The sequence below is a fragment of the Podarcis vaucheri genome (assembly GCF_965113315.1).
Source record: "Podarcis vaucheri genome assembly, chromosome: 4".
Lineage (NCBI taxonomy): Eukaryota > Metazoa > Chordata > Lepidosauria > Squamata > Lacertidae > Podarcis > Podarcis vaucheri.
This window is the reverse complement of record NC_138762.1, coordinates 71013210-71037404: the sequence shown is the minus strand read 5'-3', so window position 1 is coordinate 71037404 and position 24195 is coordinate 71013210. Positions and strand designations below refer to the sequence as shown.

General features: G+C 41.9%; 1 protein-coding gene across 1 annotated transcript in view; it reads left to right on the top strand.

Moving 5' to 3' along the window:
• CLCN4 (chloride voltage-gated channel 4) overlaps positions 1-22560 on the top strand; it is a 35141-nt gene extending 12581 nt beyond the window's left edge. The window contains exons 5-12 of the mRNA XM_082221076.1: positions 4017-4139; positions 4431-4637; positions 4739-4819; positions 6078-6623; positions 10766-10952; positions 11345-11743; positions 13960-14176; positions 17397-22560. Coding sequence (XP_082077202.1) covers positions 4017-4139; positions 4431-4637; positions 4739-4819; positions 6078-6623; positions 10766-10952; positions 11345-11743; positions 13960-14176; positions 17397-17487 — 1851 coding nt within the window. The 3' untranslated portion in view covers positions 17488-22560. The remainder of the gene's footprint in view (positions 1-4016; positions 4140-4430; positions 4638-4738; positions 4820-6077; positions 6624-10765; positions 10953-11344; positions 11744-13959; positions 14177-17396) is intronic.
• The last annotated feature ends 1635 nt before the right edge of the window (positions 22561-24195 follow it).

Below are 24195 nucleotides of genomic sequence, written 5' to 3'. Positions count from 1 at the left end.
TTCTTACATAATTCTTTTTAACATTTCTGCTAAAGCCGAATAATTTCATTCCAACATTTTTCTAATACTCATTAATTTTACAATACTTTTCTAAATAAATTTTTAAAACTTTCTTCCAATCTTCATCCATCATCTCTTCTTCCTGGTCTTGGGTTTTGTCAGTCCTTTCTATCCCATCCATCTAGTCCATCAACCTGGTGACCTTATATCCGAGGCTCTTAAGTCTTTTCCATGTCCCTTCCGCAGGTCTTCTTCATGTTTATACCCGTACTTTACTTTGTCTTCTGCTCCTTTCACTCGGGGAGACTCCAGCTTGACAATATTTTTGTCCCTTCTCGACAAGTCAGCCCCTTTTCCATAGTCAACACTGAAATCCATGTGGTATTTAAAGGCATGTTTCAAGGTCCCTCCAAAGTTAAGGGCCCCCACAACTCCGAACTCCCCCTGGCCCAAAGCCAGACTTGAAAGGTCAAAACATCCCTGCATAGGGGGCTCCATCCAGCCCCCCATCTCCAAGCCAAACAGAACTCCATCTCTCCAAATCTGACTTTTTCCAGGTTCATTCGTCAAATCCACCAACTCATGTTCCTGCTGGGCCACAGCTCCCTCCATCTCTGCCACCCGAGGTCCAGCAACAACGTCCTCCCTCATCTGATCTGTCAAAGCACATTCCTGGATTGATTCCTGAGTGGGTTCTATATAGGTACCCATTGCCTGTCCAAAATATCCAATCGCAACAGTCATCAAATCGATCTTCTCATGTAACTGTTCCAATAAAGCACTTGTCTTGCAAAAGGCAAGCACCAGAGCCTCTGAGAGCACATTCTTGTTCAAGGTCGAAGTCTGGTCCCACGATCTTTAATCTTAACAGCTGCAAAGCTCCCCAGTTCGACTTTAATAACAGTTTCACAAGCTCCCTCTAGGGGAAACAATTTCTATTTGTATCCATCTTGCCAGAGGCACCAACCCGGAAGTTAGAGAATGCATATTCTCAAACCAGTTCCACCAGATTTAGGTTTGTCGAAAATAGGCAGCCTACCTAGCCTTTCTCTAAAATATATCTCTTAAGTTTTTATATCTGTGATTTAAGGGGTAGGAGTGGTAGGAACCAAGCCCAGCGACAGTTTAGCTACATCGAGAGGACAAAGAGGTTCTCTTCCAAGTATTTTGAGAACCAAATTTTCAAGAGCAGCCTCTCTTAACTCCAAGGCGATTCACACTGGTATGGACCGTGATTTGCAAACAAAACCCATCCTGTAAAGGAATAATGATTATTGCCATAGCTGGCTCTTGTTTAAAGCTCTATGGGAAGACATTCATGGGGAAATTTAAACAAATGCTCTTCAGCTGTGGCAATAAGGATTACTCACGGCTTCAGTAAGTGTCAAAACAGAGATGCCATTAATATTTTCTTTAGCTGGGGATAAGCAAATCCAGCTGTCAAAATTGGTGAGAAGAGCCACCCAATTAATAATTGTTCTGTGCAAATAGGTAAGACAAAGGGACTAGTGGGAGGTGTGGGCGGACCCACCCCTGCTGAGTGGTAATCCCTTTTTAGCTTTTGCAGCATTAAATCATTTGGAGCCATCCTATGGTGAAATGCCATTCTTATTCATGTACAAGGAGCTTCACATAGATTCCATGTGATTTAACAAGGGGTTAAAGACCCAGCTATTAGATGAGCTGTTAGCAGAATCCTCCCTTATCCGTTGTACGGACCACAGGAAACTGCCATATCCTGAGCTGGGAACATTCATAGAATAGAATTATGGAATTGCAATTCAGGAATATGAAGCTGTCCAATATGGGGATCAAATCTGCAACCTTGGCATTATCACCACCATGCTCTAACCAGTTGAGCTATCCAGTTGGCCGGTCCAGTTTGCTGGACCGGTCTGGGATTTCAGGTCAGAGTATTTCCTAGTCCCTATGGGCAGCGATTGAACCAGAGAGCTTCTGCCCTCAAGGCAAATGCTCTCCCACTAAACTGTGGCTCTTAGCACAGCCTTTGCCTCTTGCCAGTAAGGGTTACTTCAGGGGTATCCAAATGGTTGCATGACTCCAACTCTCATGACCGTAAGGGAATTCTGGCTGGGGCTGATGGGAGTTGTAGTCCAGCAGTATTCATACTGAGAGTTACCGTAATTTTCGCTCCAAAACACGCACTTTTTTGCTCCTAGAAAGTAAGGGAAAATGCCTGTGCGTGTTACGGAGCAAATGCACTCGACCGGAGCCATTGCTGCCGTCAGTCAAGCAAAGTGGGAGCCGCTTGCAGGGCTTTGCACGGCTTTAGCTTTGCTTGCTTTACAGCCAGGAGGAGGGGGAGGAGCTGAGGAGGAGGGAGGGAAGGAGAGCCATGGCAGCAAAGCGGGCAGCAGCCGCTTACACGCGAGGAGGGACAGACGGGAGCCATAGCGAGCCGGAAAAGCGCCACGTAGCCAGCAACAGCTGCTGCAGCCTCAGCTAGCAACACTCTCTAAACGGAGCAATGAGGCTGCAGAGGGACGGCAGGGCACAGGAGGGCTCTGAGCCACGAGCGCAGTGAAAACCAGTAAAAAAGTTTTTTAAAAGGCTGCTGGGGACAGGTGACAATTCAAGTTTCCCTCCTGACTGCTTGTATCTGTGTTCATTTGTCCTGCATAACCCTTGCTTTTTAGGGATTATGGGGCAGACCCTTTTCTACATGTGTTGAGCAATTTTTCTTTTGGGCAGTTAATGAATATTTCCCAAGTGTCGTGCCAGCTCCCACAGTGGTTTAGCATCTGTTTAAATATGGTTTGCATATAGTTGTGGCGGCCATGAACTGCACTGTATTTATAAAGAGTTTAGTGTTTCCTACCCCCAGCTGCATTTTCTGTATGAATTGCTTTACTGTGGGTGCTGCACAGATAATATGTAGCCCAGTTATGCGACAACTTAACCCCGATGTAGGTCTCCCTGAGTTCTGCAGTGCTGGCTTCTGCTTAAGTGTGTGCAGAACTGCAGTCAAGAAGCAGATATTTGTACTGTTGGAGAAACACTGGGTGTCTCCAGCCTGTCGCTATGTGGCTGGAGGGATACAAATGCAACTGCAAATTGAGGTGTCACTCGAACACAGAAAATGCTTAGAAAAAAACAGACAGACTTTTTGCAGCTAGGAAAGTGATGGGAAATTGCATTGAAAAGTGTGGGGTGCATGAATTACCAATAGGGAGATGTATAAACAGCCCACAAGCAAATCGGAATGAATGCTCATTGCCATACAACCACCCCATAAATCAGAAGGAATGCTTAGTACAGACTGCCTAAGCTATGTGCAAGCAAATTGGGATGGTGGCTGAATAAACGGGTTATTTGGAGGAACTCAATGACTATGTAATAATGGCCGCTGAGCGCTTTCCCAGTGGGTGATGGTTGTGGCCCCTCGCTCTCGGCCACCATCCACACTAGCCTGGGCACGCACGTTTGCTTGCCCCTCAAAGAGAATTCCCCTCAACCGGTGGGATCTTGGGGCTGGTTTTCCCACCCAAAAGGGTTTTTCAAATGAGCCAATTTGTGCCCCCCCCCAGGAGGGCAGAACCTCGCTTTCTGGCCAGCCATTGGCTGCTGCCTTTGGAGGAGATCGGTGACAATGTAATAAATACAGTAAGCCCTCAACTTATGTGCATTTAACTTGCACACATTCAGTTTTATGTGCTTGGCAAATAGATAGATAGATAGATAGATAGATAGATAGATAGATAGATAGATAGATAGATAAAAAGGAGGCGTGCATTCTTTGGCAATCCCACCTGCCATTGCACCTAGTGTGTTTTGACTATATGTGATTTTGGCTTCAGGCGTGATCCCCAGAATGTAACCTTGCATAAGTGGTGGGCTTTCTTTGCTGCAATAGCCCTGTCATTAAATTCAGGGAAGAAACCTAGCCCCAAAGCGTCTCTTATTTATATAGCAACTAGCAGAAACACAGTACTTGTTGGATTGGTTTAACAGTTGTTTGTTCTTGGTTTCTTTCTCTCCCTCTTTCCTCCCTCTAGGGTGCAAGCGCTTACATTCTAAATTATTTTCTTTACATTTTGTGGGCTCTATTGTTTGCTTTCCTGGCTGTCTCCCTTGTCCGTGTTTTTGCTCCCTACGCCTGCGGCTCTGGAATTCCAGAGGTAAGATTTTTTTGCTTTCATTCTGGATTGACAGGCATTTCAAAACGGGGGGTGGGAGTAATTTCCTAATTTCCAGTGCTTGAGGGTGGTTTAGAGTGAAGGTTTGAAAAAGACGTGGGGGAATCTGCTAAAGGAGATGGAACCGGGAGTGAAAATGAAGAAGCCTTTTGGCGTTAAAGTAGCATCTGATTTGTATTTTTAGAGACTTAGCTTTCACAAGTCTTAAAAACAACAACATCAGCTTCACAAAATCTAAAGCTACCAACCACTTTTGTTCTTCCTGCCTTCCAGATAAAGACCATCTTGAGTGGTTTCATTATAAGGGGCTACCTGGGCAAATGGACCCTCTTAATCAAAACAGTAACCTTGGTTCTGGTGGTGTCTTCCGGACTCAGCCTTGGCAAAGAAGGGCCGCTGGTGCACGTGGCTTGTTGCTGTGGCAACTTTTTCAGCAGCCTCTTCTCCAAGTACAGCAAGAACGAGGGAAAGAGACGAGAGGTAACGCCGGGCTTTGCCATTTCCTCCCCTCACCTCGTAAACTTATGTGTATTTTCCACAGACTCTTTAACTTGCGTGTGTGTCATTATTTCCGTGCTTAGGTGCTTTCAGCTGCCGCTGCTGCCGGTGTCTCTGTTGCCTTTGGAGCACCAATCGGTGGTGTCCTTTTTAGCCTAGAAGAGGTAAGAAGCAACTTGGGCTATGCAGAAAACCACAGGTTTCCTGAAGATTCTGTGCAGGCCACACTCAGGCCACATCCGTACCAGACCAAAGAAACCTGGGAACTGTGGCTTGTTAAGGGTGCAGTGAGTTGTAAGGAGGACCTTATTCCTTGCACGGAGCTACAATTCTCATAATTTGCTAGGAAAGGGGATTGGTTGGTTGTTAAAGTGCTCAAGGAATTAATAGCTCTGTGAGGGGACTAGCGGTCTGCTAAAAAACTCTCAGAAACTTGTGAGTAGTGACCCTCCCAGTTCCCTATTTAGCAGATGGGTAGGTGCTGTGGTCTAAACCACAGAGCCTAGGGCTTGCCGATCAGAAGGTCAGCGGTTCGAATCCCTGCGATGGGGTGAGCTCCTGTTGTTCAGTCCTGCTCCTGCCAACCCAGCAGTTCAAAAGCACATCAAAGTGCAAGTAGATAAATAGGTACCGCTTCGGTGGGAAGGTAAATGGTGTTTCCGTGCGCTGCTCTGGTTCGCCAGAAGCGGCTTAGTCATGCTGGCCACATGACCTGGAAGCTGTACGCCGGCTCCCTCGGCCAGTAAAGTGAAATGAGCGCCACAACCCCAGAGTCGTCCACGACTGGGCCTAACGGTCAGGGGTCCCTTCACCTAGGCTGCCACTGCTACTCTGGTGCAGCTGCCACTGCTGGCTCCCTTTCCTTTCTCCAGCACCATCCCAAAGTCTGGGAAAGAGCTGATTCCCCTCTGCAATGTATTTGCATAAATATACATGGATATCGCAAAATTAATACAGCACAGTTTTTCTGTTGTCCTCTCCCAGAGTCTGAGTGGGGATGGGTGGGATCTTTTTAAAGATTTGTGTGACACAGAAAGTGCACCCTTTCCCTCACAAATCTCAGGGGAATACAGTTGTCCCTTGGAAGTCGAACAGTTTAGTTCCCAAACGTTTTGGCTCCCGAACATTGCAAACCCAGAAGCGACTGTTCCGGTTTGCAAACTATTTTTGGAAGCTGAGCGTCCGATGGGGCTTCTGCGGCTTCCAATTGGCTGCAGGAGCTTTCTGCAGCCAATCAGAAGCCGTGTTTTGGTTTTGAAAGTTGAACGGACTTCCGAAATGGATTCCGTTCGACTTCCAAGGAACGACTGTACCTTTGAAAGCAATGGATATGGGCATGTTTTAAAATGCACTGTGTAACTTAATGCTGAATTCCAATGGGAAACACTCTGGTTGTTATTGATTGATTCTATTTTCTCTCAGGTGAGTTATTATTTTCCGCTGAAGACTCTCTGGAGATCCTTTTTTGCTGCCCTTGTTGCCGCTTTTACCCTGAGATCCATCAATCCATTCGGAAACAGCCGCCTGGTTCTGTTTTATGTGGAGTATCACACGCCTTGGTACATGGCTGAACTTTTCCCCTTCATTCTGCTGGGAGTTTTTGGAGGTTTGTGGGGGACGCTTTTCATCCGATGCAACATCGCCTGGTGCAGGAGACGCAAAACCACCAAGCTTGGAAAGTACCCGGTCTTAGAGGTCATCGTGGTGACGGCCATCACTGCCATCATTGCTTTCCCCAATCCGTACACTCGCAGGAGCACCAGCGAGCTCATCTCAGAACTGTTCAATGACTGCGGCGCTCTGGAGTCCTCTCAGCTCTGCGACTACATAAACGACCCCAATATGACGAGGCCTGTGGATGATATTCCTGACAGACCGGCTGGGATTGGAGTGTACATGGCTATGTGGCAACTTGCCCTGGCTCTGGTTTTTAAAATCATCATCACAATATTTACCTTTGGTATGAAGGTAAGTTGCAGTGTCTGTGTCAATTTTGTGGCAATCTGGTCTCCAATTTTTATTTTTATTTTTTAAAGTGGTTTAGATGTACAGTGGTACCTCTAGATATGAACGGGATCTGTTCCGGAGCCTCGTTCTCATCTAGAGGTAAACGTAACTAGTGATGGCGCGTCTGCGCATGCGCGTGACGTCATTTTTAGCGTCTGCGCATGCGTAAGTGGCGAAACCCAGAAGTAATGCGCTCCATTACTTCCGGGTTGCTGAGGAGCGCATCTCGAACGCGCTCAACTCAAAGCATATTTAACCCGAGGTATGACTGTAATGATAAGACAGACCATCGCAGCAGTGCAGGAGCGAAGCCTCCACTGTTTTGGCAGTGTGCACTAAGATGCTGCATGTTCACTTTGAAACCATTGTTTTCTTTTGCACAGTTCATTCTAGTTCAGAGAATAGAGCTTAGAAACCATTGCATTCTGGGTAGTCAAATCAATTGGATGTCAAGTGTAAGACGTTCTTCCCTCTGGAGGCACATGGAGACATACATACCCCCCCCCCCATCTCTTGTGCATCCCTTAACTGATGCAAGGGGATAAACTGTATAAACCCAATTCACAAATAGTGTAACATGAGCAACTTGGCACCTCCCCATTTCTTGTGTCGAAGGAATTTTTGACATGGCAGCATTCTGGCAAGGCTCAGCTTCCCCCTTCTCTAGACTCCTTAAGCTTTTCTGAAATCCCTGGATTGAAATAAGAACTTATGGGCTGCTGACAGGAAGTAAAGTTGTTGCATTAGCTGACCAATGTTAAATGGCAGCCTAATCAACTTGTCATGCCATTGGCAAAAACTACACTGGAAGTATTTTAATTTTGTTTTGGACGGTGTCCAAAGGCTGGGGAGAATGTGCAATTGGACAGAGTTGTTCTGAATGCCTAAACTGCTGACAGCACATGAGGTCCCTTTATGATCTGATTGTGGCAACTTTTTGATTTGACCGATTGTGGATTCTTGTGCCAAGACCTTCCAATTTGTGTGTGTGTGTGTTGTTAAGAGTTCATTTTGTGTGCATCCCACGAGCTTGCTTTCAAACAAAACTCACATATTAGCTTGGATAGGTTTGCAGGGCAAGTATTAGACATAACTTGAAGAACACACAAAAACCAGTAGTAGATAGGTAGCCGTGTTGGTCTGCCATAGTCAAAATAAAAAAATTCTTTCCAGTAGCACCTTAAAGACCAACTAAGTTAGTTCTTGGTATGAGCTTTCGTGTGCATGCACACTTCTTCTGAAGAAGTGTGCATGCACACGAAAGCTCATACCAAGAACTAACTTAGTTGGTCTTTAAGGTGCTACACAAAAACCAGTTGCGTAGTATGGTTGTTTGGCTCAGCATAGTTGCCTCTCTCTGTTTTTGTTCTGGCCCACCAGACCTAGACCCAAAGTAAGAATGTCAGAGCCCCAGATCCAGTCTTCACCCTCAAAAACACTACATGGGGGAGAATCTTTTCTGAAGTAATTTTTCCATTCTATACTTTTCTGGTATAATTTCAAAAAAATCATTCCACGGCCGTGAACTGGAAATGGACCTTATTAAACTAAAACATGCTATATGTTCTCCTCTGCTCGTTTTTTATTGTTTTCTTTATTTGTAAAAATCACCTTTATTTTAATACTGAATTAAGACCTCGTGTTTTTCTGGTTAGGTGTGGTGAGGAATTTTTACAGATGAAAACTTCCACGCACAAAAGATTGGGAATTCAATATGAGCTTAACTGTTGGAAAAGATATGCATGTCGTGTAGCATGAAAAGGTTAAATTAGCTTTGGGAACATAACTTAGAGTGAGCTAGCTATTTCTATGTCAGCAAAAGCTTGCATGCCGTATACTTGTATGCTGAACTTAACATTCAGCATCAAGAAACACACAATGGCTTCTCAGTTTAGATATTTTATGGTTTATACTGCTATGTGGTATCTTAATGTAATGTTGTATACCAACCTCAGAACCTATGTGTTAAAGGGTGGGTTATAAAATAATAATAATAATAATAATAATAATTAATAAATGCTCTGTTAATTTGTTGTTAGTCACCTTTATTAATAATGGTAAGGTTGTTGTTGTATATGTGTGGGCGCTGCAACAAAATGTTGCAGTATATCGTCCCATCTAGGAAAGAGGTCCAGCTGCTTGGCCCTTGTCAGTTACTAAGGTGCCTCATAACTTAGTCCTTTACTGCTGCTAATTAAAATGGTTTCACATATTACAAGGAAGCAGAGGGAAGCGAAGTAGAATTAAAATAATTTCCCCTAATTTTGTAATTCTGGCATGGAGAATAAGCTCGCACGAAATCTGAGTTCATGATCTGTGCTTGCTCCAAATACAGTGGAACCTCATGTTACGTACTGTCCTCCTTACGAATGCTTCAGGTTAAGAGCTCCACTAACCCGGACGTAGATGCTCCTGGTTGCAAACTTTGCCCCAGGATGCCAGCGGAAGTCACGCGCCGGCGCGGCATTAGCGAAAGCGTGCCTCATATTAAGAACGGTTTCAGGTTACAAATGGACCTCCATAACTAATTAAGTTCGTAACTGAGGTACCACTGTACAGGGACATCTTATTTCATGGGAAGTGTGCTAGTTCCCACTTTGTACATTGCATTTCACAGGAAATGTGAAAGGAGAAATCCGATTCAGATTTTGTTTTTTCTCCCACCGTGTCCTCAGGAAGACTAACATTGTCAGCCTACGCACTGAAGACTTCTAAGGCTGCAAATCCTACCCTGCTTACAGGGCAGCAAACCTTGTTGAATTCAACAACTTCTCTCACTTCATCTCTGTAGTACTAACTGGACTTTAATAAGATGGTACTGGGATTCAGACTTTGATGCTAAACAATTTCATTACACACGCACAAACACTTGCCTTGGCTTGAGAAATAGCTTTATTATGAAATATGCAATGTATATCTTGCCAGGATGGAGCGAGCAAGTGGAGTGACTGATGTTTTCATTTCACCTTCTGCCTGCTATTCTGACTGGTGACTTGATTGCACGCCAGGCAAGGAAAGGCATAATTCACAAAGCTCTTGACAAGCAGGGATGCAGGAATGAACCGCCTGATTTCACCTGTGAAAAGCCAGGCTCCTTGTTAAACATTTTTATGCTGCATTTGACGTGTAATTCAAATCCAATCTAAATTATACAGAAAAGGGCGGTAATAAAGTTGTAAAGTATGCCAAAATGACAGGGGCTCATTTTCAGAAGTTTTAAACAGACATAATTCTTTTCTTGCTCACTATGCCTGAATCGTTATCAGATTCTGACGAGGAGGAGGAAGGGGGAAAGGCATGCATGTTTTGAGCTGTATGACAAAAAGAAAAGAAAATGTAAAATAGCTAAACTTGGAATAAATTCATAAATGAAATTAGGCAAAGCTGAAATGCTTTTACGGCAATCTTAGGCACTACTCTCGAAGTTGGATACATCCAGTCATATACGGGTATCATAAAAGACTAAGAAAGAAAAAGCTTAAAACCCAAGGGCTGTGATAATAATAATTTTTATTATTTAAACCCTGCCCAACTGACTGGGTTTCCCCAGCCACTCTGGGCGGATTACAGCATATCTAAAAACATAATAAAAACACCAAGCATTAAAAACCTCCCGATACAGGGCTGCCTTCAGATGAGTTCTGAAAGTTGTATAATTCTTTATCTCCTTGACATCTGAAGGGAGGGCGTTCCACAAGGAAGGTGCCCCTACCTGTGGCCCTCTCAGTGCTGTTGAGCAAAATTAAGATCTGTATGTATCATTTATGTCAGAGGGAGCTGGTAAAGTGTGGCTGGTTTCCCTTGTCATTCTGGTAACATTGCCTTGTCGATGTGATGTGACCCTCCCTTGTGGCTGGATTTATATTTTGCCGCATGTGAAGAAGTAGACTCTCATTTTGAAAGCTTACATTGCTACCCATCTGCTTAGGTATCCTTTTTAAGTGTGGTATATAACAAACTTATCCACAGACAGATTGTGGATTAAAATTTGGCGTGAGATGCTTTCGCAAGTTATTTATTGTACTTTAAAATCGTCTTCATGGTATGCAGTCAAGTTGACCTTTCGAGAATCGGACTTTTCACTTCTGCTTATGTTATTTGAGATCCCTTCAGGACTCTTCATACCTAGTATGGCTGTGGGAGCTATTGCTGGAAGAATAGTTGGGATCGGAGTGGAGCAGTTGGCCTACCATCACCATGACTGGATCATCTTCCGGAACTGGTGCAGGCCAGGAGCTGACTGTGTGACCCCAGGACTTTACGCCATGGTGGGAGCTGCAGCTTGTTTAGGTACAATATGTGACTTTTCTCTTGGTTGTATTTAATGTGGTATTTAAGTAGGGACATGGATGGCACTGGGATCTAAACCACCGAGCTTCTTGGGCTTGCCAATCAGAAAGTTGGTGGTTCGAATCCCCACAACGGGGATTCATTGCTGGGATCTTTTTTTAAGTGTTAAGAAATACATTCATGGATGTATTTACTGATGCAATGCTACTTTATGGAAAATAGTTTTAACCTCTTTCATGCCTGGGTTGTTTTTTTAAAAATAAACTTTATATTAAAAAAATCAACAGTGCTTCTGATTTAGGATTCGTAGATTATCCTGGTATACTGCTAATGATACCCATGTATGTTGCAAATCATTTCCATTACCAAAGGTCCTCTCACTCTTTTGACAGGCGGAGTCACCAGAATGACAGTCTCTCTTGTCGTGATCATGTTTGAGTTAACAGGAGGATTGGAGTACATAGTACCCTTGATGGCTGCAGCTGTCACTAGCAAATGGGTAGCTGATGCCTTTGGCAAAGAAGGGATCTACGAGGCACACATACATTTGAACGGCTATCCGTTTCTGGATGTGAAGGATGAGTTCACCCACAGAACACTGGCCACTGATGTCATGAGGCCTAGGCGTGGAGAGCCGCCTCTCTCCGTCCTGACCCAAGACAGCATGACGGTGGAAGATGTGGAGACGTTAATCAAGGAGACGGACTACAACGGCTTTCCAGTGGTGGTTTCTAAAGACTCTGAACGCCTTATAGGCTTTGCACAGAGGCGGGAGTTGATTCTTGCCATAAGTAAGTAACGAGTCTGTATTGTCTAGAGATATGCTTACTGTTATAGATGACATAGAAGAAGAACAGAGGAGAGGAGTAAGAGGGCTGTGTAGGGATGAGGGATCAGGTCTCAAAAGACCTGAGCTTGGCATGTCATCTCAGTGATTCACTAGGTAGGGAGAGCGTGGAGGCCGCTGTTGCCTGGCCCTGCTGCCTTCACTCCTTGCAGAGCAGGCTCCTTACCAACGCGTGGAAAGTGACGGAGGCGACAGAGCCATTGAGAGCATTCCTGCTCCACCGTCATGCCGTTGGAATCATGTACGCGTTGAATGCCTGAGTAGGACTTATGCCTCCTTTTGAAGCTCTGCTTTAAAGAGTATAGTTGGGGTTGTATCCAATGCAGCGGCAAATGTGTTTTGCAGGAGAATGCATAATCAAATTGCTTTTAATGCCATTGCGCAGTAAATTGCGCAATCTCTTTCACTATGAGTTTCTGCTAGGACAATTGTTGCGTTGGATTTCTCATTCCGCAACTCATCCATCGGCTAGCACAAGAGTCATTGTGCTAGTGGATAGAGGATGTTGGGTACAACCTATCGATTCCTTCAGGATTAGCATCATAGCATAGTTTTCCCTCTTTTATTACTTCTGTACTTTGCCAGTCTAGTGTCCTTCCAGTGTTTTAAACTGCAACTCCCATCAGAAAAGATTGGCAAAAGTTGCATTACAGGGATATACTGTTTGAAGAGAGTTTATATATGCTTCATTTCTCTCTACCTCTCTTTCCCTCTTCAGGCCCATACCTTATCCAAGTTTTAAGTCTGATAAACTGGTTTTGACAAGATTATATTTGAGCTTTGGGAAATGTATGTGCAAGGGGGGGGGGTGGAATTGGTGTAGGTGACAGGAAGCACATTGCAGTTTCAATAAAGGGTATCATAAAAAGACAGTACAAAAGTTAATGTTTATGTGAACTGCAATAAATTGGAAGATGACAAAGCTTTAGATTTGGCAGTTTTAAGCCCATTGATGCTACAGGAGGCAAACGGTGTTTCTGTGCACCAGAAATGGTTTAGTCCTGCTGCCAGTTGACCTGGAAAGCTGTCTGTGAACAAACGCCGGCTCACTTGGCCTGAAAGTGATGAGCGTTGTACCCCATAGTCGCCTTGGACTGTACTTAACTGTCCAGGGGTCCTTTAACAAAATGCAACTGAATTGCAATGGAAAACCTGCGCTTCTGGAGTTCAAAAGTTAGAGTCACATTTGTGCTCCATGATTGATGGGAAAGAAGTGTGTATAGATACAAACACATACTTGTAATAAAGGCCCCTTCTTAAGATCAGCCGCAACTCAAATCAATCAAGAGGAAAAATTGTTGGCTCTAGTTAGGATTTGTGTTTGAACACAGGATATTTTTAGATGGCTTTCCGTGTCCTTGAGCTTTCAGCATGCACACAGGAAATAGAAGGGAAAGGAGAGAGAGAGGGTAAAGGGCATTAGCCTCTCAGTGCATCCTTCCGCAATAATTGTTCAGAGGATTTCTATGCAAACATTAGAGTGGGAAGACTATAGTAGTAGCCATTATTAGAATATATAGTATATAATATATACTGCAATATAGGTACTTACGGATGCCATTTGTTTAAGACTGTGGTGTCCAAACTTTTTTCAAAGAGGGCTTCATTTGATGAAGTGAAGTTATTGACCTTTTTTTTTAGGATTGAAGTTTTGAAGTTGTTGAGTTTTTAAAAATGATTTTTACCCCAGATTAAAACGACCGGTGGGCGGGATTAGGCCCCAAATCGGACTTTGGACAAGACTGGTTTAAGAGAACTATTTTTGAAAGTCAAATAAGGACTGTTGCCACAATGTAGGCCATTAAACTAACTCAGGCACACCTAAGTAATCACTTTAGGTCCTGTACACTTTTAAAAAATCAGTATTAAAGAGTCATGATTTAAACAGACCCAACCTCCATGCATTCTGATTCCTCCCCGTCGCCTTACTTCCTTGTTCAGGTAAACTTTAGATTGCTGTTTTACCTAAATTGGGGGATATAGTTTGTCTCTAAACTAGAACAGGAAGCCATAGTTTGAAATGGGTTTTCAGTTCTTTTTTAGAACTACCATTTGCTCAGTTTGAACATCATGGCAAACAATGGTCTGCCCAAACCTGGAAGTGAGAATGGATGTTGCATTCATTTTAAGTGTATTTTCCCTTATCTATCTGTTACGCAGAAAACGCAAGGCAGCGGCAGGATGGTGTAGTCAGCAATTCCATTATCTATTTCACTGAAGAGCCCCCGGAAGTGCCGGCAAACAGCCCTCACCCTCTGAAGCTCCGGCGTATTCTCAATCTGAGCCCCTTTACTGTCACAGACCACACGCCCATGGAAACAGTGGTAGACATTTTCCGGAAGCTTGGACTCAGGCAGTGTCTTGTCACACGCAGTGGGTAAGTGGCTGGATATATGTAACTGAGCAGGCAAAAAAGGGTCTGTAGCTAAGATGCTGGCATAATAAGTTGGAGCTATTTTGCTCTACTCATTGGATACGTTAGATTTTCGTAGGCTGTCCACATAAATATAATGTAGTAGAAAACTACTTTAGACAACCTTGCTTGATCACTACTATTTATGACTAGAAAACTATTGTTTGTTTCTGAAAAATTATGGATGGCCTGGGTGAGTCTTCAGGCTACGAAGCTGAAGGAAAATCAGGAGCAACTGTCTGAAACAAATGTCACTTGTTTCCGAACCTACTTCTAGAAACAAAGGTTGGGGATATGGAGGGATGCAGAGGTGAAGACATTTATTTGGGAATGAAAACAAGAACAACCTGTGACCTGCTATAATTGTAATACAATGATACTTCGTAAAAAATAATAATTATGGAACAGTTAATTAATCCGTATGGAAGGTGAACATAATGATGATGATGATGATGATAATGATAAATTACTTATACCCCGCCCATCTAGCTGGACCTCCCCAGCCACTCTGGATGAATCCCAACAGAATATTAAAAACACAATAAAACATCAAACATTAAAAAATTCCCTAAACACGTCTGCCCTCAGATGTCTTCTTAAAGTCAGATAGTTGTTTATTGCCTTGACATCTGCTGGGAGGGCGTTCCACAGGGCAGGCGCCACTACTGAGAAGGCCCTCTACCTGGTTCCCTGTAACCTCACTTCTTGCAGGGAGGGAAATGCCAGAAGGCCTTCGAAGCTGGACCTCTGTGTCTGGGCTTAACGATGGGGGTGGAGACACTCCTTCAGGTATACTTGGCCGAGGCTGTTTAGGGCTTTAAAGGTCAGCACCAACACTTTGAATTGTACTCAGAAACATATTGGGAGCCAGTGGTGTTAGAACCAGATTCAGAGTGCAAGAGACCTTCCAGTCTATAATATTTTCAGCATTGGCAGCCCTTGTGAGATAGAGAAATGGGTGGACATCCCAGCTTTTGCACCACAGACTTCTGATAACGTGAACTGGGACTCCTGTGCCAATGCAACTTCCATTTTTCTTTATTTGACTGAGATAAAACATTTTAAGTGGGGCCTTCTAAGTGAACAGGTATTAGCATGGAGGTTTCCACTTGCATGTTCTTGGAAGGGAGAACAGGCAAGGGCAGGTGCTGGTAATATACAAATTTGGGCCTGACAGGTTACCAAAGATTCTTTATCACTTTGAAAATATTTTTCCTTTAAGCTCATAGTTGTGTACCCCTCTCTCTCCTAACGAGAGCAGCATTCATAATGCATGTAATTAAACTGTGGCTATAGACAGCATGACTGCCAAATATTTTGCTGCTGGGGAGGAGTGCCAGCAGAATGTCATTGTTAGCAAATGTTTTGCTTGTGTGTTGAGCTTCTAGCTAGATTTAACTGCGCCTAAAGTGCTTATGAAAATCCTGAACTGAATGACAAATGAAGGGAATTAAGCAGCGGAGGTTTGTTTTTCCACGAACGGAAAGTGCACATGACTTAGGAGCCTACAGGAAGGTGAGGAATTAAAAATAAGAGACAGAAGCTAACTCGAGTGAAACCGTGACCTTGCGAGGAATGCAGAGTATGTCCCTCAGAAGCTCAAATTGGATTCTAAACAGTCTGAAGTCACGACACAGGCCAAGCTTCAGTGGTGGAACAACTGATGTACCTGGCTATAAAGAACATTTTCAAGGTTGGGTGCTTTGAGTGCTCATTTCACAGTTGAAGTAGAAGGCAAGGTGGTATTGAAGAGTGACTTCTAAACCCAACAGCTCATACTTTTCTGATACAGTGGAAACTCTGGTTCTTGAGGAATTCACTGGATTTTTGCCTTAAAACTGCTAGTGTGTCAACTTCACTTATCAAGAACCAAACTGTTGTCTGCTTTCCAGACAGGTGGGGAAGTCAAATACTCTCAAAATTTAAAACGCACCCATCCACCCCAAAAAACTGCAGTTCCCAGGATCCTTTGGGGAAAATTCCCAGTGCTAAATTGCTATAAATGTGCTTTAAATATATGGTGTGCATATGACCAAATGTGTCAGTAAATTCAGAGAGCTATTATTGCCGTATCCTGTTAAATAAGGCACTGTAAATTTTTTTGGAGAGCCATTTCCCAGACATTGTGTATGAAAGCTGACAGTTGTATCCAAGTCACAATATTGGTGGGGGAGATATTTCTTATTACATTTCCCCCTGCCTTCTTGAATAGAAAGGTAGAAATCTTTAACTTTCCTTTGTCGATTATTGGTAGGTTGTCTAAAAATTGACAATTTGATCTACGTTTGAAATTTGGCAGTTAACCTACAAGGAAATACTATTTCCAGCAGTAAACTGTTTATAAATCAACATTGATTTAAAATATTTTTCCTGTTGGAGTAAGTTTCTGAATGATTCTATGGAATGATTCTACTGTTTTGTTATTGCCTACAAGCTATTGTGCTGTTTACATTTCTGCAACTGACATGGCAGCCTACAGCTGAAACATGAATACACTCATATGTGGTTGTGTACGAATAGTGAAATGGAATAATCCTTGAGAGATTGCATCAGTTTTTTTCAGGGGGTTGTGGGGGATAAAATCCAGTTGCCTTCAAGAAATCTTTCATTTAAGATGCCCAACGATACTTGGTTCAGGTCACAGTTCAAAGGCCTTAGGCTGCAAGTCATTTGAGATTCTTGTATGCATCCATCTCCTTGTGGTCTGGCTTGGGCTGAGATCAGCTTGCTGTGGCCTACAGGCCAGAAACTATTCCAGAAAGAGGTTTGAGAGATGATGTCAAGTGGCATAAGTTCTTACTTGCCCAAGGATCAGCCTTACTTAGCATACATTCAGGAATGCAGCTAGAGGAAGTACGGCAGATTTATCATTTTGCTAAATGTGGTGGTGGGAAAAACCCAAAGTAAAAGTATGGTTATGTGTATTTTGTATTGTATTGTATTGTATTGTATTGTATTGTATTGTATTGTATTGTATTGTATTGTATTGCATTGTGAGTTTTCTTGAACAATCTGTGTATTCATTAGTGGGAACCAAAAATTTTTAATATTCCAATTTTCTGGTTTTTAAAAATTGCTCTGTTTCTTTGTAGTGAAGTTCTGCCTGCAGCAGAATGTGAGAAGCAGATGAGACAGACTCATGATTAATGACCTTTTCTGTTTCTTTCCTTCTCTTCTTCTCTAGGAGGCTTCTGGGCATCATAACAAAAAAGGACGTGTTAAGGCATATGGCTCAAATGGCTAATCAGGACCCTGAATCCATCATGTTTAACTAGGCTGATCCCAGAGGACAGGCTTTCAAGGGAATTTTACTGGACTAATAGATGTGGATTTTGTACAGTACTTCATTTTTGTTTTGTTTTGTTTTGTTAAAATGAGATTTAAATAAGATGGAATCATATCCAGGGCAGAACCAAAGGAAAATGCTGACGGGGGGAGTGAATGCAACGTTAGAGTTTGGGAATGCTATGCACCTGCAGATGGGCTTGGGCTAAATGCTACTCTTGTCATGGGAACGTTTATTCCCATGGTGAGTTTCCAATTCTTCCCTTCCATGGTAGTTTCCTCAGGAGCCATCATTACCTAGTTGTTTTCCCTGTCCCCTTTGCACATAAACTCTGATAGGGGGGAGAGAAACTCTACTCCGTGATCAGCCTTGAGTCAAAATGTGAGTGCTGTGATATAGTTTGTGGGAGGGGAGGGTGGGGAGGAAGTCACCAAGAGGTTTGATCCTACAGAATTACATATAAGTAGCAACCAAGGTACTTATAACTGCTTGGTTGGTGCATGCATAGGTGTGAAATGGTTTGTTTTGACAAGGAATGGGAAGCATGGAGGAATGCCACCAACTCGATAGGGTGATGTAGAAAAATAGCAAGCATATTTATAAATACAGTATTAAGACAAATGCAAAAACGTTGTGTTCAAAACAACTGTGTGCTAGACGTGTTTTTCTCTCCTAAGTTTAGCACTTATTTGTTAATGGATTATGCTAAAGTATTTTCAGGAAATGTATAATTTTATGAAGAAATGTATTGCTTTTGCCTATTTTTGTAGATAGACAAAGTAGATTTAAAGCTGTGCTTCAGTTGACTTTCAGCATTGTAAAACAGGCTTCGTTTACTAAGTTTTATCCAACCTAAATTCTCACATTCATTTTTGAGGTGATGAAATTGCCATGATGTGACTTCTGACTGTCATTTTTACATGGTGAATATTTCTTCTCATTGACTGCATTTGCATGTAATGCTAAACTTTGGTTTAACACTGCATGTGCAGGCTGGAATGAGCAAGAATATGACTTGGGTGATGCTTCTCTTACAGAATCCCAGTTTGCATGAACCAAAGATCATGATTTACAAGTAACTTTGGTCAGTTTTAAAGCAACCTGGCTTTTACATGAACCAGAAGTTGCTTTTGAAAAAAACAAACCATGACCTCTGATTCATATGCAACTGCAAGCAAGGACTTTAATGTAAGCAGAACTAAACACTGCCCAAGCCCTCATCTTGGCTATGCAGGAGGAAGAGAGGAGAGTGCATGAGTTTATTTATGTAATGCTAAACCATGCAAACTGGGCCACTGTTTCCACAGTGGTAAAATCTGCAATTGACTATGTCCTGGAGATTTTATCAGAGTTTTTTTCAGGCTCATGACATGTAATAGTTGAACCATAGGCACATCACTCGGTCATGAAAGATAATTGGAAATGAGCTTCAGTATTTTTATCAATAGGATTTTTTTTATCCTTCCTAATGCACAGCAAATTTGTTAATATTTATTACTTCTCTATGCAAATATTGCATCATTTTTGGGTTTATGCCACAGTAATTTTTTGCAGTGTAAAATACTTTGTAAACCATGTTTTCTGTATAATGAATGCACTTCTGTACCAGTTCTAGCTAATTTCTTCTTCCTCCAGTTGGAAGTTCTTTTCGCAGACTTGAAGGTTCTGACACCTGGGATGTTTGTTACAGCAAAGATAATCTCTGCATCTTCTTGGGCACAAGAGTCATAGGGAAAGTTTTATCTCTTCAAAGAAAGGTAGAAAAATGTTTTGTGATATTCAATTCTCGTTTTATTATGGCTTCTTTGGCTGATATTGTTTACTACTGGAACAGAGGTAGCAAAACGGTGCCTTTCAGATGTTGCTGGATTATGACTCCCATCAGCTCCAGCCAGCACAGCCAGTGCTAAGGGATGATGGGAGTTGTAGTCTATGACACCAGAAGATCACCATTGTTGGATAGCCTTGTACTAGAAGAATGTGAGATACCAAAATGTCTTTCAGAACTCCACAAACTTGGGGAAGTAGAGACACTACAGGACAGCTTTGCAAATTGGTAAATGTGGACTCCTTGGCCTGTAATTTCATCAACATAAATGAGTACTTTGGTTTAAGTTGTTTATGGATGGTTGAACAATGCATTTATACAGCATCTACTGCATTTGTGGGTATGCTGTGGGCTATGCCTAACAATTACCTTACTGCAGTGTTCATGACGTGGAGATTAAATTGCTTGTAACAGCATGGAGGTGGCATTTAAGAAACATCAGTGCATGGCAGTCACAAGAACCATGCTCTAGAAGTATGAAACAAGACTCGGGCCAAAGTGGTCAGTCCATAGTTTTTCATCAGCTTGGGAGTGGGGTGGTACAAAAATGGCACCCAAAGATAGTAATAATTTTCCCAAGTGTGACACACCATTATGGGGGTGGGGGGTGGGAATACCTAACTCCTCTGAAAATTATCCCTTTCCACAGCAGACAAATGGACCTGCAAACGTGGGTTGAGGACACGTGACCTAGCTATCTTCATATTTTAATGCGACTGCCTGGGCAAACCACAATGCAACCATTTTAAAACTGAAGTCCAAGCCTTTATTAGGTAGCCAAGCTAGCCATGGGCCATAAATTGTAGAAAAACACACACACACAAAGTTAAGTTTTCCAAAAGCCAAACCGATTGTTCTGAACCAAATACGGATAATTAAATAATATCATATTGTGGAACAGCCCCAGACATTAAGTATAGGAAGAGAAAATCTGATGCTCAGGTCGATCTGATAAGCACATTGTTTCAAAGTATAGCTTGCAAGAGTGAGGTATGATATAATAGTCAAGGCAGTGGCGATGATGTGGGTCGCTTGAAAAATCTCAGTTTTCTAGCTCACAATTAAATTACTACAAGCACCATAACACTATTTATTTGAGTATTAAGGGTGTGCACGGGCCGCAAGATTGTTTTTCTCTGTAACTTTGGGAGGCATCTTTACCTGTTTCAGAGCAGCTCTTTCTCAGAACATAGTTTTGCATTTCTGAATTCCAAACACAAGAGAAAAGGACTCACTGAAATGTCTATTTGCTAGTTTACATGTGCAGGTAAAACTTGCATGTACTCGCAAGAGGTCCACACAGAAGAATTTGGTACATGCTTATTAACAAAGAGGTGTACATTTTTATGTAGATACATTTTACGTCTCTTGGTTAATATATATTAACTGTTGAAATTGCCTCATGTTATACCAGGTGTGCATAAATATTATTTCATTTCATTTATGGGTTGCTCTTTTAAAAATAAAATAATAAAGTGGCTTGCACAAAATTATTAATAGTAATAAAATGCAGCATCTTAAAAAGGGAACACAAATTAATGCCACTTTATTTTGGAATTCTTGTATTTTTACTACTCAGCAACTAAATTTTGAATAGAGAGTCAAATGATCTACTTCCTCTCTGACTTTATCTGTAATTTTTGGTCTGGCTATTGAGAACTATTTATCCTCTGTACAGGTCTCCTTTCCTTGAAATATAGGGAGGAAAATAAATTTTAATTCGGGATGTACGTGTAATCTACTTTATACGTTAGGGAGTAAGAAAATAAATTGTATCTAGAAGCAAATAACATTTTCCATCTTTAAGCACAAAGATCGTCCCTTTTTTGCAGATGATGAGACCTTATTTAAAAAATCTGCATCCACCAAGTGAAATTAATATTTGTAAGTATTTTTAATTTGCCTTTTTCCCTTTCACTTATGCCATTCATAATAGTTTGACATTTTCAAGTCTGAAATTTCTTATCTTCAGAAGTTGAATATAAATACCAGAGATTTTTTGGCTTTTTTGACACTGAGAAATGTCAAATATGATTTGTAAATGGACAACTGTTAAATACAAATTACCATTGAACATTATCTCATAGTTAACCCTGTAAGATTAAAAATGCTGCTGCATTCAAAGGCTGTCAAATGTTAAATATGATTGCAGCCATCAAGTGGTTTTCAATCCTGTTTTGCAGGTAAGGAAGGGTATAAGGGGAACCTGAAGATCAATAATAACAGATGGGCTCTCCTGGTAGATAGCTGGCCAACCAACCACTGCTCATCTTTTACGAATTGCACACTACAAAGGATTGTTGGGGGCTGATGAACTCCTGAATCCCCTAAATCTGGCCTAGAAGCTTTTGTAATGTATCTAAGTTGTGTGGCAAATATGCAATGCTTTTTTTGTCAGACAGTACAAGGTAGAAAACGTTCCCTGAGAATCTGAAAACCACAGTGCTATATTATCACATGGTCAGATAACAGTACATTAAGACCCTTGGTATCTAGGCGCATCAATTGCCAAACATTGTCAAATACTAATTCTGTCATTGGATACAGAAATCAAACATGTTTGCTTGATATAGTGCCACTATGAAGTTTTCTGCCCACGAATTTCATTCAGGGGGGGGGGGGAATTCACAGTGGAGAGTTATGCGGAGAAAAATCCAGTTGAAGTTAATCTATCAGTTGATAATATGTGTCTAATCAAATTACCCAGAGACAGATGAAAGCATTAAAAAAAAATCCAGCTTCTTAACAATCCAGAGCCTTGTGTGTCAAAGGACTTATTATTTGGGGAATCCCCCCACCCGGTCACAGGCCAAGAATGGAAGTCTGTAATGACATGTGACTGGCCTGTGCTCTCACTGCCCTTATTTTTACATGCAGATAAAAGTGATTTAAAGATTGTCAACATTAGCCATGTTGGTCAATGACTATTTGCTGGCTAAGCAAATATTTCCACAATTATCAACTAGTGTTATTTTTCTGTCTGTATATTATTGCACAGCAGAGCTCAATAATTACTGGAAGGACTCAATAATATATTGATCCAACTCCCTTGTTATTTAATTGATTCTGAGGATCAAAAATTGTGTTGTCACTGAGCACGGTTGACTTAATTTTGAGATTGATCAGGAAAAGTGTATTTAATTTATGCCAATGCAGTACATTACATGATTTTTGATACATGGAAATGAGATTATGTCAGATCAAACGGGTGAATAAACATTTGATAATGATTGATGAATGGTTGGTGCGTAATTTTGTGCAATGCATGTTTTGGATGTACCTAACTGATAAAGCATAAGATTTTACTTTCCCACAAAGTGACAAAAAACATAGGAATAAATAATGTATTACACAAATTTATTTATTAGAATAACAGCATAATAAAAGTAATATTTTTAATAGAAGAAATTGTGAAAATCAGCATGAAAAAAAATCCTGCCTCAATCTGGCTTTGTGGTCAAATGTACCCCAAGAGATATTAAGCATCACATTATTTGTAAGTAAAAATAATAATTAAAAATGTTTTAAATAAGACTGTCATTTTCCAGTAAAACAATATGGGTGCGGGGGGGGGGGGGTTCATTAGGGTGTGGCCTCATTTCTCGATTTTGCTGCCTGCACTTGAGAGTTCTTTATAATGAGAGGAAAGCGAAGTAAAAATGATATGAGACATTTCCTTAGAATGTAAGTACTAAGTTCCGTAGAATGTAAGTAAGAATTTTGGCCTGGCATGCCAAAAACAATTTAAAATAGTTAAGGATAAATAACAACGAGTCTTATGGTCTGTGCTGGATGAGACATTTCATCACATTGTCCTGTTTCAAAAGTTCGCTATGAGCAAAAGATAGCCACATGTCACTGGCAGGTAAAAAGACGAATGCCTTTCCTACCTGAACCTGAGGCTCCTGCTCTGAACAGTGCCTCTGAGCCCATGAGCAATAGCTTCTAAAATTCCACTAGGAGAAAAACCTAGATCTAAATCGTGTTGTTAGTTCCTTTTAATGTACTATGGCTACTCCAGTCAAGGCCGGTTCTAGAGCAGTGAAAGAGACAAAAAGCTGTTGTATCCTTACCCATTTGCTCTGGAATAAAGTGCTCTTCCGCTCAGCTTGGTAGAGCATGAGACTCTTAATATGAGAGTTGTGGGTTCAAGTCTCATATTGGGTGAAAGCTTCCTGCCTTGCAGGCGGTTGGACTAGATGACCCTGGTGGTCCCTACAATTCTATGACTCTTCTGTCCTCCCCCCCCATACTTCTCACCTTTCTATCCCTTTCATGTACGACTCCTTTGCCTCTTCCCACTCTGAAAGTAGAACAATGAGGATTCTCATCTAAATTCTAGCACAGCCTCATTTATTTCTCTTCAGAACAGGAAGTGGTTAATCGTTCAGCCAGGGGACTAATCCAGTTCAAAGTGTAACTCTGATGGCACAGAATTATTAACATAAATCATTTGCTTCCTATGGTTAGACTATCCCTCAGAAGCATACAATCACTAGATCTGCATTTTGGATGGCATTAGCAAACAGAGATTAGAACAACCCTAAACAGAAGGCAAAATACCCTTTTCATTTTTATTTTTAACCCACTCTTCCTTCCCCACTCATTCTGCCCTGTACCACCCAGCACTACTACTGCTTCCCAGCCATGACTAAAGGCGGAAGGAAGGAAGGAAGGAAGGAGAAATAACACTGCTGTTCATTCTTCCCAGGCCAGAAGTGGTTAATTGGGTAGCTTTTTGTGGCAGCCCTGTCAACAGGCTGCTTTTCAGAAAGAACAAAACAATGTTAGCACACACAGCACCGCGCGTGTGTGTGTGTGTGTGTGTGTGTGTGTGTGTGTGTTTCCAATAGGCCCTTCTCTCCATCT